General features: G+C 36.5%; 1 protein-coding gene across 7 annotated transcripts in view; it reads left to right on the forward strand.

Moving 5' to 3' along the window:
* Positions 1–12,128, forward strand: part of PIGN (phosphatidylinositol glycan anchor biosynthesis class N) — a 106,273-nt gene that overhangs the window by 19,720 nt on the left and 74,425 nt on the right. For all 7 annotated transcript variants that reach the window (XR_007121896.1, XM_047697395.1, XM_047697393.1 and 4 more), the window contains 5 exons: positions 1,797–1,903; positions 6,909–7,033; positions 8,703–8,833; positions 10,215–10,331; positions 11,083–11,123. Coding sequence is in view for 6 of the 7 variants with exons in the window: in XM_047697395.1 (XP_047553351.1) it covers positions 1,797–1,903; positions 6,909–7,033; positions 8,703–8,833; positions 10,215–10,331; positions 11,083–11,123 (521 nt within the window). In the remaining variant the exon portion in view is untranslated. The remainder of the gene's footprint in view (positions 1–1,796; positions 1,904–6,908; positions 7,034–8,702; positions 8,834–10,214; positions 10,332–11,082; positions 11,124–12,128) is intronic.

Below are 12,128 nucleotides of genomic sequence, written 5' to 3' on the forward strand. Positions count from 1 at the left end.
ATGTGATGATAATAATAATTTCTATCTCATAGGTTTGTTTTTAGGCAAATTAGATAATTCCTGTGAAATATTTAGCTATGTGCTTATCATGTAATTTTTCATTATGATGATGGTTTTGATGTCTGGTTCATTTTACTTTAATGATTTATGAAGTTTGTAGATATTCACAAAGATTTAAATGCTATAACTTATAATTCCTATTTTCATATATTCGAGATAATGCCGTTTGGATTTGTTCTGTTTGTTTCTGTGCACTGATTACAAAATTCATTAATATTATTTTTCTGAAATTATTGGACTCCACTTGAAGTTTGTGTCATTAAATGCTTTTTAGTGAGAGTAGAATGACTGGTCATTTCACTTGATAAAAAGGTTTTGTAACATTATACTTAGCCATAGGTCTTAATAATTGGCATTATTGAATATTATTGTATGTCCTGAAAGCAAAATATATATTCAGAATTTTACATATGATATTCATAGAACATAATTGTATAGGTCATGGTAAAAAAACCTCAAACTAGGGGCGCCTGGGTGGCTCAGTGGGTTAAGCCTCTGCCTTTGGCTAAGGTCATGATCCCAGGGTCCCACATCAGGCTCTCTGCTCCTCGGGGATCCTGCTTCCTCCTCTCTCTCTGCCTGCCTCTCTGCCTACTTGTGAGCTCTGTCTGTCAAATAAATAAATAAAATCTTTAAAAACAAACAAAAAACCCTCAAACTATTTATCACACACACACACACACACACACACACACACACACACACACACTCCTTTCTTTGGAAAAGAAAGCTTTTGGGGGGACTGGTGGTGGTGAGGGTGGATTAAGTTGCTATGATTCACCAAGCTTACCTTCTTGCTTCTGGCGGTAGCTGATAAGATGTAAGACTAACACCTGAATCAGAAACAATCCCATAGGAATGTTCCGTTGATGGTAACCAACAAACTCACTCAGATCCATACTTAGGATGTGGAAAGTGGAATGACTGAGTGGTGGTTGTGTCATTGGAACTGCTATTGCTATTATAAGAGATCATTATTACTTTGTTATATCTCTTCCTCATGACCTGTAAGAGCCTATCTCAGGATCACTAAGTTGATTAGATTCTTAATTAAATCTTCTAAGTGTGTAAGATTAATATATTTGTTGACCCCTTCAAAGAATTTAACAATGGATAATATTTATTCCCTTATATTGAGAAAAATACACATTTTATGAATAAGATAAGGGAAATTTTTGAATTTTCTTCTTGCTTTACAAAGTACCAAATGACTTCATCTATTTTAGGTTGTAGTGTTCCAAGACAGATAAATTTGTGAAGTTTAATCTGTACAGGGAGACAGACTTTGGTGTTTATTTTTGTGGTGTTGTGTATTAGCACTGTGACTTTGGCTAAATTAATTAACTTATATGTAGTGTATCTTTAAAATTAAGAATGTTACTGTGAGAACAAAAAACAACAGCATGTTAAAGTACAAGTCATGGGGGCGCCTGGGTGGCTCAGTGGGTTAAGCCTCTGCCTTCAGCTCAGGTCATGATCTCAGGGTCCTGGAATCGAGCCCCGAATCGGGCTCTCTGCTCAGGGGGGAGCCTGCTCTCCCCCACCCCGCCCCCGCCTGCCTCTCTGCCTACTTGTGATCTCTCTCTGTCAAATAAATAAATAGAATCTTAAAAAAAAAAAGTCTAAGTCAAAGTCCATGGCACATGAAATAAAATGTTCATTATTCCTCCTTTCTCTTCCCCATTATAATTTTGTTATAATTGTTAAAAAAATTTTTCCCCAAATTTCCTTTTCAGGTGTTGGTGGAGACCATATTTATACATATAGCTATGATGCTGAGAGTGAGGATTTTGGTGCCCAAGATGTAACAAAACTAGATACTTGGGTTTTTGATCATGTGAAGGTGAGCACTATTGAGTTGATCATCTCCAGCACATGTATTTGTACCCAAAGTACTAGACACTGATTTGTTGTAAATACATCTTAATTTTTTCCTACTTGCTTAAACATGAAAGTTCTATATTTGTAGCATACTATTTTAAAAAGACTAGATTCTCAGAAATTACACATTCTACAATAAACAGTTAATGGAAGTTTTTAAAAAATAATTTAAAATATATAACTTTTTTAAATTCCATGTTTCTGACAATTCAGTGGGCTCCATAGATTGGAATTCAGGGAACTTTATTTCATTCCTATTTGCTGAATAATCCTAGGTAAACCTTGATCATTCTTTGACCATACAATAGTCTCTTATAGTGGTAAGATCATGTAAGATGTATGAAAACTGCTTTTGAAAATGCTATTCAAATGTAATGCTTTGAAAACAGGATTTTTAAAAAATTGTACTTTAGAGAAAGATAAAAACAAATTAGCAAATTCGTCATCACAAAATATCCATGAGTTTCTCTAAGAAATAAAGTTGTTTGGACTATTTGATAGTAATAATTATCACAATTTTCACCAGGAATCCAATAGAATTTACATTTGAAAAATTGTTTGAAAATCTCACTTGTGGATAATGGCTTCCTTTCTTCCTGTCCATTGTTTCTCATTTACATATTACAACTTACAAGTTGTAATATATAAAGAAAGAAACATTCATTGTAAGAAATATTCATTGATTGACCCTTAATGGTTCTTCTTTTTACCAGTAGTGTCTTTTGAACTGACATTGTGGACTTCTCCATGATATAGTCATTTTTGTTAGTTAGTTTGTAAATATATCCTTAGTGTATGTCTGCATTTTTCTTCTTACTTACTTAGCAGGAATTAAGTGTTCAGTACATTCTTTGATAAACCCTATTTCCTTCATCAAGATCTTTCTTCTTGAAATTTTTCTTTTTTCATTTAACACATACTTTTGTCATCAGGAAACACTTGAAGTTAAATAAAATCTCTTTAAGAAAATAATTGACAGGGGCGCTTGGGTGGCTTAGTGGGTTGAGCCTCTGCCTTTGGCTCGGGTCATGATCCCAGGGTCCTGGGATCCAGCGGGCATCGGTCTCTCTGCTCAGCGGGGAGCCTGCTTCTTCCTCTCTCTCTCTCTCTGCCTGCCTCTCTGCCTACTTGTGACCTCTCTCTCTGTCAAATAAATAAAATATTTTTTTTTAAAAAAGGAAACAATTGACAAATTTTACTTTGCTAATTATTGCTTCTTAATATCATCTACTTATGTTAGCATCCCTGAAAGGCATTTGGCTGCAATTTCATGTACACAGCTAAAAAATGCTCCAGATTCAGGGTTTGATTCCTTGTGTATGGGCAGATACAGCTTATGGCTGGCCTGATTTTATGTCTTCTTTCCTTTCTTTATCTCAATACTGCTAGTCCTCGGAAAAAATGATTTGCCCGTGACTTCATAAAATATGGTTTATATGTATAGTAATAACAGTAACACGAAATCATCAGCAGTGAGAAATGGTATGAAGGAAAAATACAGGGACTAAGAATATACCTTTAGAAAATTGTTTTCTAGACAGTTAGGAGAAGGCTTTTCTGAGAGTTTTGAGGTGATCTCAGAAGTCTAGGAGACAAAGTTGGATGGACCTGGATTGCCCATGAAAAAAGAATATTTCAAGTGAACAGCAATATATGTGAAATCTTGGGCACTGAAGGACAAGCCAGCATAATAGATTTGAGGAACTGAAGGAAGTTAAGTTGGCAGGAGTATCACTGGGAGCAAGATCTGAGGGGAGGCTAGACAGAGAGTCAGGGGTCTTACCTGGACTTGTGCCTGGGCCAGAGACTCATGCTTAATCCAAGCAAAACAAATCCATGTAAATGTCTACTTACTTTTTTTTTTTAATGTGGTGAAATACCTATCACATAAAATTTGCCATTTTAGCCATTTTTAAGCAGACAGGTTCAATAGTGTTAAGTATATTCACATCATTGTGCATCCAATCTCCAGAACTTTTTCATCTTGCAAGACTGAAAGTCTGCGGTCATTAAACAAATTCCCATTCCCCACCCCACCCCCAGCCTCTGGCAACTACTATTCTACTTTCTGTTTCTTTGCAGTTGTACCTATATATCTATGTTTTGTATCTAAATAGCTCATATAAATGCAACCATGCTGTGTTTGTCCTTTGTGAGTGGCTTATTTCACTTAACATCATGTCCTTAAGCTTCATTTGTGTTGAATCTATTTGCTTTTTAAAATTCTGTGCAGGGGCGCCTGCATGACCCAGTCACATAAGCATCTGCCGTTCATGATCCCGGGGTCCTGGGGTGGAGCCCCACTGCAGGGAGTCTGCTTCTCCCTCTGTCTCTCCCCTATGGCTTGTACTCTCTCTCTCACTCACACACTCAGTCTCAAATAAATAAAGAAAAATCTTTAAAAATAAATAAAATAAAGAAAACGCTGTTTGTGAACCATCTCCTTTATTAAGCCTTCCGTGACTTCCCTTTGCTTCACTTTGCTTCCCGCTAGACTTAGATAACCCTCTTCTATATTCCCTTGACACCTCTATCTTAACTACTTTATTATGCCACAGCATCGGCATATCCCCCTTCAATTCTATATACATCTTGTTGGTAGAGATGCTGACTTTTCCTCATTGTTAACTCAGTTCTTAATTTTTTCCTCAAAGATTTTATTTATTTATTTGACAGAGATCACAAGTAGGCAGAGAGACAGACAGAGAGGGCGGAGAAGCAGACTCCCCGCTGAGCAGAGAGCCCGATGATGCCAGGCTGGATCCTAGGACCCTGAGATCATGACCTGAGCCGAAGGCAGAGGCTTAACCCACTGAGCCCACCAGGCGTGCTGTTAACTCAGTTCTTGTCAAGGAATTGTCTAGTACAGAGATAAAAATATTAGCTTAGATTAGTTTAAGTTCTGTTTAATAAGGAAAAAAATTCGGCTTAAAAGTTTACTTTTATCTCAGTAAAGATAATGCCAGAAGTAGGCAGCCCAAGATTGTTGCAGTACCTGACTGTTGTAATGGTTCCACAGTCTCATTAAGACCTGGTCTCTTGAATTTCTCCTCTGTCCTCTGAGCTTGAGTTTTATCTTCAAGAGATGCCATTATTTCAGTGTTTTAGGACAACAGTGCAAGGAATCAGAAAGGACCTTCTTTCCTACTAAGTTATATTTATTTCACAGAGCCTTAGGTCTTCATAGTCTTTTGACTGAAATACTTGATTTATATCTCGTTGGCCACAACCACTAAGGCACATCTAGCTGTATGAGAGGATGGGAGATAGGTAGCTTCTAAGGTTGAGCATTGGCACGTCTCATGAAATCACAGGTTTTTACTCAGAAAAAGAGAGTACAGGTTGGGATAGTCATCTAGTAGTCTCCCTTGATGCATAACAAATATTTGTTGAGTGTAGAAATGAATGAGTGCCTTTCCAAGGTGATGAGAAAAAGTGGGGGCTGATACTCACTAGCAAACGAAATACAGAAGGGAAAGTAGCTTCAGGTATGTTTCACCTCTTGTGTCCAAAAGACGAACTTTTAAAAAGCCCATAGGAATCTAACTGGTTGAGCTCTACAAGATTAGTATTTCATAGTTTCCAGGTCTTGTGTCCATATACGAATGAACAGCACTTCTGACACCCTGGAGTATTTTTTTTTTACCAGTCGTGGAACAAATTCTAACTTAAGTTGCTAGGTTTGGGGGTTTTGTCAGCTTTCAATGATATCATTAGAAATTAACTCCTTTCTTTTGAAGAACTTGCCACTTCTCTCTTGATTGAAGACTTCTTAGAGGGGACGCCTGGGTGCCTCAGTCAGTTAAGCGGCTGCCTTCGGCTCAGGTCATGATCCCAGCGTCCTGGGATCAAGTCCCACATCGGGCTCCTTGCTCGGCGGGGAGCCTGCTTCTCCCTCTGCCTCTGCCTGCCTCTCTGCCTACCTGTGCGTGCTCGCTCTCTCTCTCAATCTCTCTGACAAATAAATAAATAAAATCTTTAAAACAAAAAACTTAGGGGCTAAGTAGAATGTATATGAAAACTAGGGCATGGTTTTATGCTTTTAAGGAGGGTGGTAGCAGGTTACTTATTGTGTTTTTTAATTTACTTCTATTTTTGAATAGCAGGCTTCTCTAATGGCACCAATTGTTTTTTTTTAATATTTGTAATAATGAAGAATTATTTCAAGAAGTACTTCAGACTTGTATTGGACAATTAAATAGCTCTTGTTAAAGTTACCATTACTAGATGGTTAGAGACATTTATATGAACAATAATTATGTATCTTGGCCTAGCCTGTTGACTTATCTAAAATAATTTGAAAGTATTCCCCACAGGTACTTGTTTACATGTTCATGTGTATGTAAGTAGCAATTTAATCCTTTGTCTTAGGATGTTTTGAATCCAGCTTGTCATTATGAAATTAATATAGTAATTTTTGACCTGTATTTTATTAAGTTAGGGTATTTCTATCATACAGTGTGAAGAACAGATTCTAGTCTTGGGCGGAGGAGAGTGTTCGGAAGCTATTCACAGTGTCCTGAGTGAGCAGTTATGGTTGGACTCGTTGGACTAGGGTGGTAGTCTCGACAGGACAGCAAGAAGTAGTCCAGCTCTGAAAACATTTAAAAATGATAAAATGTTCCTAAAATGTTGTCTCTAGTACTGTTTTGCTTGGCTCTTGTCAAAATATCTCTTCAACCTGCTGTATTTTATTCGGTGCTTATGAAATCTTCATGAAATCAAGATCCCCCTTCTATAACCTTTCCTTGGCCCACGTCTAGCCCAGAAAATAGCTCACTCGTTATTCGGATGTTGCTGTCTGAACTGACAATAAGAACTTTGTATTGGTAGGTCCTGAGGACAAATTTAAACAAAATAAGATAGTTTAATTTTATTGTTACATATAAATGTAATTAAATGTTTTTATCAGAATTATTTTTTAAAACAAATGAACTAAATTTCTTTAACTGATTTGTTACATATAGGAATTCTTTCATGCTGCCAGAAACAACCAATCTTTGTTTTCTAAAGTAAATGAAGAAAAAATAGTCTTTTTCTTACATTTGTTAGGAATAGATACAAATGGACATGCTCATCGGCCAACATCGAGGTAATTTTAATGCTGTGTTTGATTTTGTGTTTTTGAGGGACTTAGCTATTCTGTTTAAACTTTTAAAGTATTATAATTTGGGGGTGCACCTAGGTGGCTCAGTTGGTTGGGAATCTGCCTTCGGCTCAGGTCATGATCCCAGGGTTCTGGGATCAGCCCCACATCGAGCTCCCTGCTCAGTGGGGAGCCTACTTCTTCTTCCTCTTCCTCTGCCTGCTGCTCCCCCTGCATGTGCTCTCTCTCTCTCTCTGTCAAATAAATAATTAAAATCTTTTTTTTTAAAAAGTATTATAATATTTTGTAGTTATCACATTACTTATATTCCATATTCTTGATTTATCAAGACAGGAGAAAAACTATATGTTTTAGAAATATTTCAGGAAAACTTGAGGGGGGGAAAGCATTTATATGGTGTTAATATTTATATCCCGAAAAGATGTAATTAGCTATTCTTTGTGTGTTCCATTTAATCAGTATTGTATCTAGCAAATATATAAAGTTTTATGTACTATATTTCAGTAGCACTCCGGTATAGAACAGCAAATATTTTTCTCAGTTTTGCAGACCATAAGAGGAAGAATCCATGTTCTACTTCTATTCTCTACTTAGAATTTGGTTTAGGTAAATCTAACTGTAACTCTAAAGCCTATTGGTTAGCTGCCAGGAATGAATGCCTCATGCTCCCCTTCTTGAACGTGATGGACTGTTGTAAGTGATAGAGCTCATACCAAAGCAACCTGTTCAACTGAATGGAGTGCTTAAATATAATTTATTTAGCATGTTATGTTAACGTCTTATGTCACAAACACTCTAAGGGATGGAAACATTTTATACTTGTAACAGTGATACTTACCTATTAATACAACAAGAACAATATAGATTGCATTATAAGAGACATGAACTTGTAAGTCATGATACATTTGAGATATAAGAAGCATTCATTAAGATATATTTGCTAGGATAGGGGGGTATTCTTTTAAACTATTTCTGAAGACTATTTCATATTCTTTTGCTTCTTTAAAAGGAGAGAATAGGGACACCTGGGTGGCTCAGTGCGTTAAGCCTCTGCCTTCAGCTCAGGTCATGATCTCAGGGTCCTGGGATTGAGTCCTGCATCGGGCGCTCTGCTTGGCAGGGAGTCTGCTTCCTCCTCTCTCTCTGTCTGCCTCTCTACCTACTTGTGATCTCTGTCAAATAAATAAAATCTTAAAAAAAAAAAAAAGTAGAGAATAGTATTTTTAACAATCTCAAGAGCTCTGATTTTAAACTACTAATGATGAAGTCTAAGAGTATTTTAGGAGGGATTCCCGGTGGCTCAGTCAGTTAAATGTCTGCCTTCAGCTCAGGTCATGATCCCGGGATCCTGGGATCGAGTCCCACATTGGGCTCCCTGCTCAGTCAGGAGTCTACTTCTCCGTCTGTCTGCTGCTGCTCCTGCTTGTGTGTGCTTTCTCTCTCTCTCTCATTCTCTTACAAATAAATGAGTAAAGTCTTAAAAAAGTGTTTTGGGAGTGATGTACTCTATTTTGACTGATGAATTTAAATAAAAAATTAAAAAAAATTAAATATCAGGAGTTACCAACTTTAGGTGTAATTAGTTGATGTTGATGAAATTTGAGTTTTCCAAATTATTGTAATTTAATTTGTTCTTCTTTTTCTTTTTAAACAGGGAATATAAGGACAACATTAAAGTAGTTGATGACGGAATAAAAGAAATTGTGTCCATGCTTGAACATTTTTATGGAAATGATGGGAAAACGGCATTTATCTTTACCTCTGACCATGGGATGACAGACTGGGGTTAGTCTGTCTTTAAACAACATGTACTTTATGATTAAAGTAGTGGTAAATATAGCTTGCAGGTATCTTGTAATGTTGAAAAGGATTAGATGTCTTAGTATATGCAAAGTGTCTAGCACACAATTGTCTGCTTAATATATTAATGTAAAAAAAAACTGGTCTTATGTAAGGAATCTTTCTTCTAGCTACAAAAGGAATATATTCTCATTTAAATGAGAAATTAGAGGACAGTGTGGAAAAGAAAACAAAAAGTATCTATCCTATTATTTATCTTACTAGAGTTAACTGTAAGTGACAGCAAACAGGGTGAGGTTAAAGTGGTATCACCAGGGACCCTAGGGCTACTGAAAGTCTCCCCTAGATGAGCTTATCATCCCTGTGAGATTCCCAAGGCAAACACAGTGTGTGCACAGAGAATGCAAAGATGAGGTGTGGGTCCCCAAATCACAGTACAGGATTCTAGCAAGCTGGTACCACTCTATAAAGGCCCTTTGGCTACACCAACCAGACTGGCCTGGAATAATCTCATCAAAGAGGTTTTGCCGTCCTCTCCAGAACAGATCTGGCCTTGACTGACTGCTCGCCTTACACAGAGCTGCTCTAGTGGCATCTCCTCCAAGTCTTATTGTGAATATTCTTCTGCTTTCAACCAATCAACAGATACTTGTGCTCGCTTCGGCAGCACATATACCAATCAACAGATACTCTTTTTGTTTTTGTTTTTCTTTTTGTTTTTTTTTTTGCCTGTTTGTTGTGGATGCTCTGACTTGCTTTGGGAATATTTTAAAACTACCTAATGAAGAGTTGTAAGCATTTGGGAGTGTAGTGTCTAGAAGTAGAATCACATATGGATCAACTCTTTAAAATTAAGTATTGGGCCCCTGGGTGGCTCAGTGGGTTAAGCCGCTGCCTTCGGCTCAGGTCATGATCTCGGGGTCCTGGGATCGAGTCCCGCATCCGGCTCTCTGCTCAGCAGGGAGCCTGCTTCCCTTCCTCTCTCTCTCTGCCTGCCTCTCTGCCTACTTGTGATCTCTCTCTCTGTCAAATAAATAAATAAATCTTTAAAAAAAAATAAAAATAAAATAAAGTATTTAGGGACGCCTGGGTGGCTCAGTTGGTTGAGCAGCTGCCTTCGGCTCGGGTCATGATCCCAGCGTCCTGGGATCAAGTCCCACATCAGGCTCCTTGCTCGTTAGGGAGCCTGCTTCTCCCTCTGCCTCTGCCTGCCATTCTGTCTGCCTGTGCTCGCTCTCTCTCCCTCTCTCTCTCTGACAAATAAATAAATAAAAACATAAAATAAAATAAAATTAAGTATTTAAAAAAATATTTAGTTGTAAGTTAGTTCTTGCTTGTCTTCTTACTCTTGGAGTCTTATTTGTAGGTTTCCATGGCGCTGGTCATCCTTCAGAGACTTTAACTCCGTTTGTCACTTGGGGAGCTGGAATCAAGTATCCCCAAAAAGTATCAGCGCAGAAATTTGATGATGCATTTTTGAAAGGTATAAACATTTATCTTTATTGTTTTTATAAATATAACAATTTAAAATAAAACCAAAGTTTAACTTTAAAAGATTACTTTTCAAGTTATATAAAAAATATTTTAGAACACTTTTGGTAATATATCTTAAAATCATTAAATCAAGACATGGTCTCTCATCATCTGTTTTGATGACTAATGAAATTTCTGAATTTATATGTAGGAAAATAGGGGAATGAGATATCTCTGAAGGTGATTTTAATAATAATTCACTATCGTATTTTAACATTTGGATTAGTGACAGTAGGAATATCACAGCTACAGTTTTAAGTATTTTGCAAGCAACTGCCATTTGAGAAAAAAGCAAGGCTTGGGTTGACTAACAGACTATCAATCGTGTTAATTACTCCCTGGAGCAGGACTGTCGTTAGTTGTAGTCACGCTGACAGCTGTTATCATTGCGCGTTTTACTTCCTTCTTCCCTTCCTTGGCCTTTTGATGTTTTGGAACAATTGTCTGCAAATGAGCATTTTGGAAGTTTAATAAATCATCACAGAAAACATCCAAATATTTATTTTAAAGCTATTCTTTTAAAATTCTAGTTTTAAAAATATACAGCTCTGCCTGTTTAAGTGCCCTTTTTATTCATAGTTGGCTTAAAATAGATTTTCCCAATACTTTAGTTTGACATTATGCCTTGATCTCTCTTAATAATGAAACTATTTTTTTTTTTTAAGTCTTAACACCAGCTTTTGTGTCTAATTGTGTTTCAGAATGGAAATTAGAGAACTGGAAAAGGCAAGATATCCATCAGGTATTCAGTTCAATTTAATCACTTTCAAGTTTAATTTTATCTCCTATAGGAAGTTTAGACCAAAAAAAAAAAAAATCTGAAAAACAGTATTAATAATGATGATGATAATAAAGGATTTTTCCAAACATTTCAATTACCAAGGGAAATCCTTCTAGTGCAAATATTTTAACTCAACTGATCTTTCTTCTGGCAAAATAAAAAAGCTTCAAGTAAAACTGAAAGAAGGCTCCCTCCAAATAACGTTGGCTAATTAAAGAATTATTATGTAAATTGAAATCTGCATATCTGTTCAATTTCTATGATTTCTTGTCACGGTTGCCTTGCTTAGTTGCTTTAAGCATAGAGCTAATAAATAATAAAACCCTAATTATGGGTTTTTTCCTTCTAGTATGTGAGTTACCATTTCTTTTTTTATTAACACATATTTTAATTCTACCCAGGATGCTTACAAATGCAATGGAAAAAAGATGACAAAATATAGCTAACTTAGCTAGAAACCTTAGATTGCAGGAAAACACACGGCCAAACTAATCAAGTTAGACCAGTAACATTGTGTATAAATATGAAGCATGGAATTTTCATTGTTGAAGATACGCTCTGTAAACAACCATTTTCACTATTTGTAGAAGGCATGGCATTATTGGTACATGGCCTCCAAGATGGTGGGAATATTTTACCTTCTCCAGGTCACTTCAAAAGCCAGCATTTCTTATTATAGTGGATAAACCAAAGTTCAGCATCTCATTTTCAGGCCTATGATTGCAGAACCCTGTTCTCTATCAGCATATTAAGAATGGTCTTTTCTGTCAGGATGGCTGCATATCACCCAAATAAATGGAAATATATAAAACTAGAATAGCAACTTAATTAATTTTGCAGTAAAAATCACCATCAGAGGAATAGGGAATATCTTGAAGATCATAAACCATGTTTTACTTATAGCCAGACTGGATTATAATTTAAAACTAAATGTAGATTCAGCTATTGCTCTCTGAATGCTCCTAC

Source organism: Lutra lutra, chromosome 12 (genome assembly GCF_902655055.1).
Source record: "Lutra lutra chromosome 12, mLutLut1.2, whole genome shotgun sequence".
Lineage (NCBI taxonomy): Eukaryota > Metazoa > Chordata > Mammalia > Carnivora > Mustelidae > Lutra > Lutra lutra.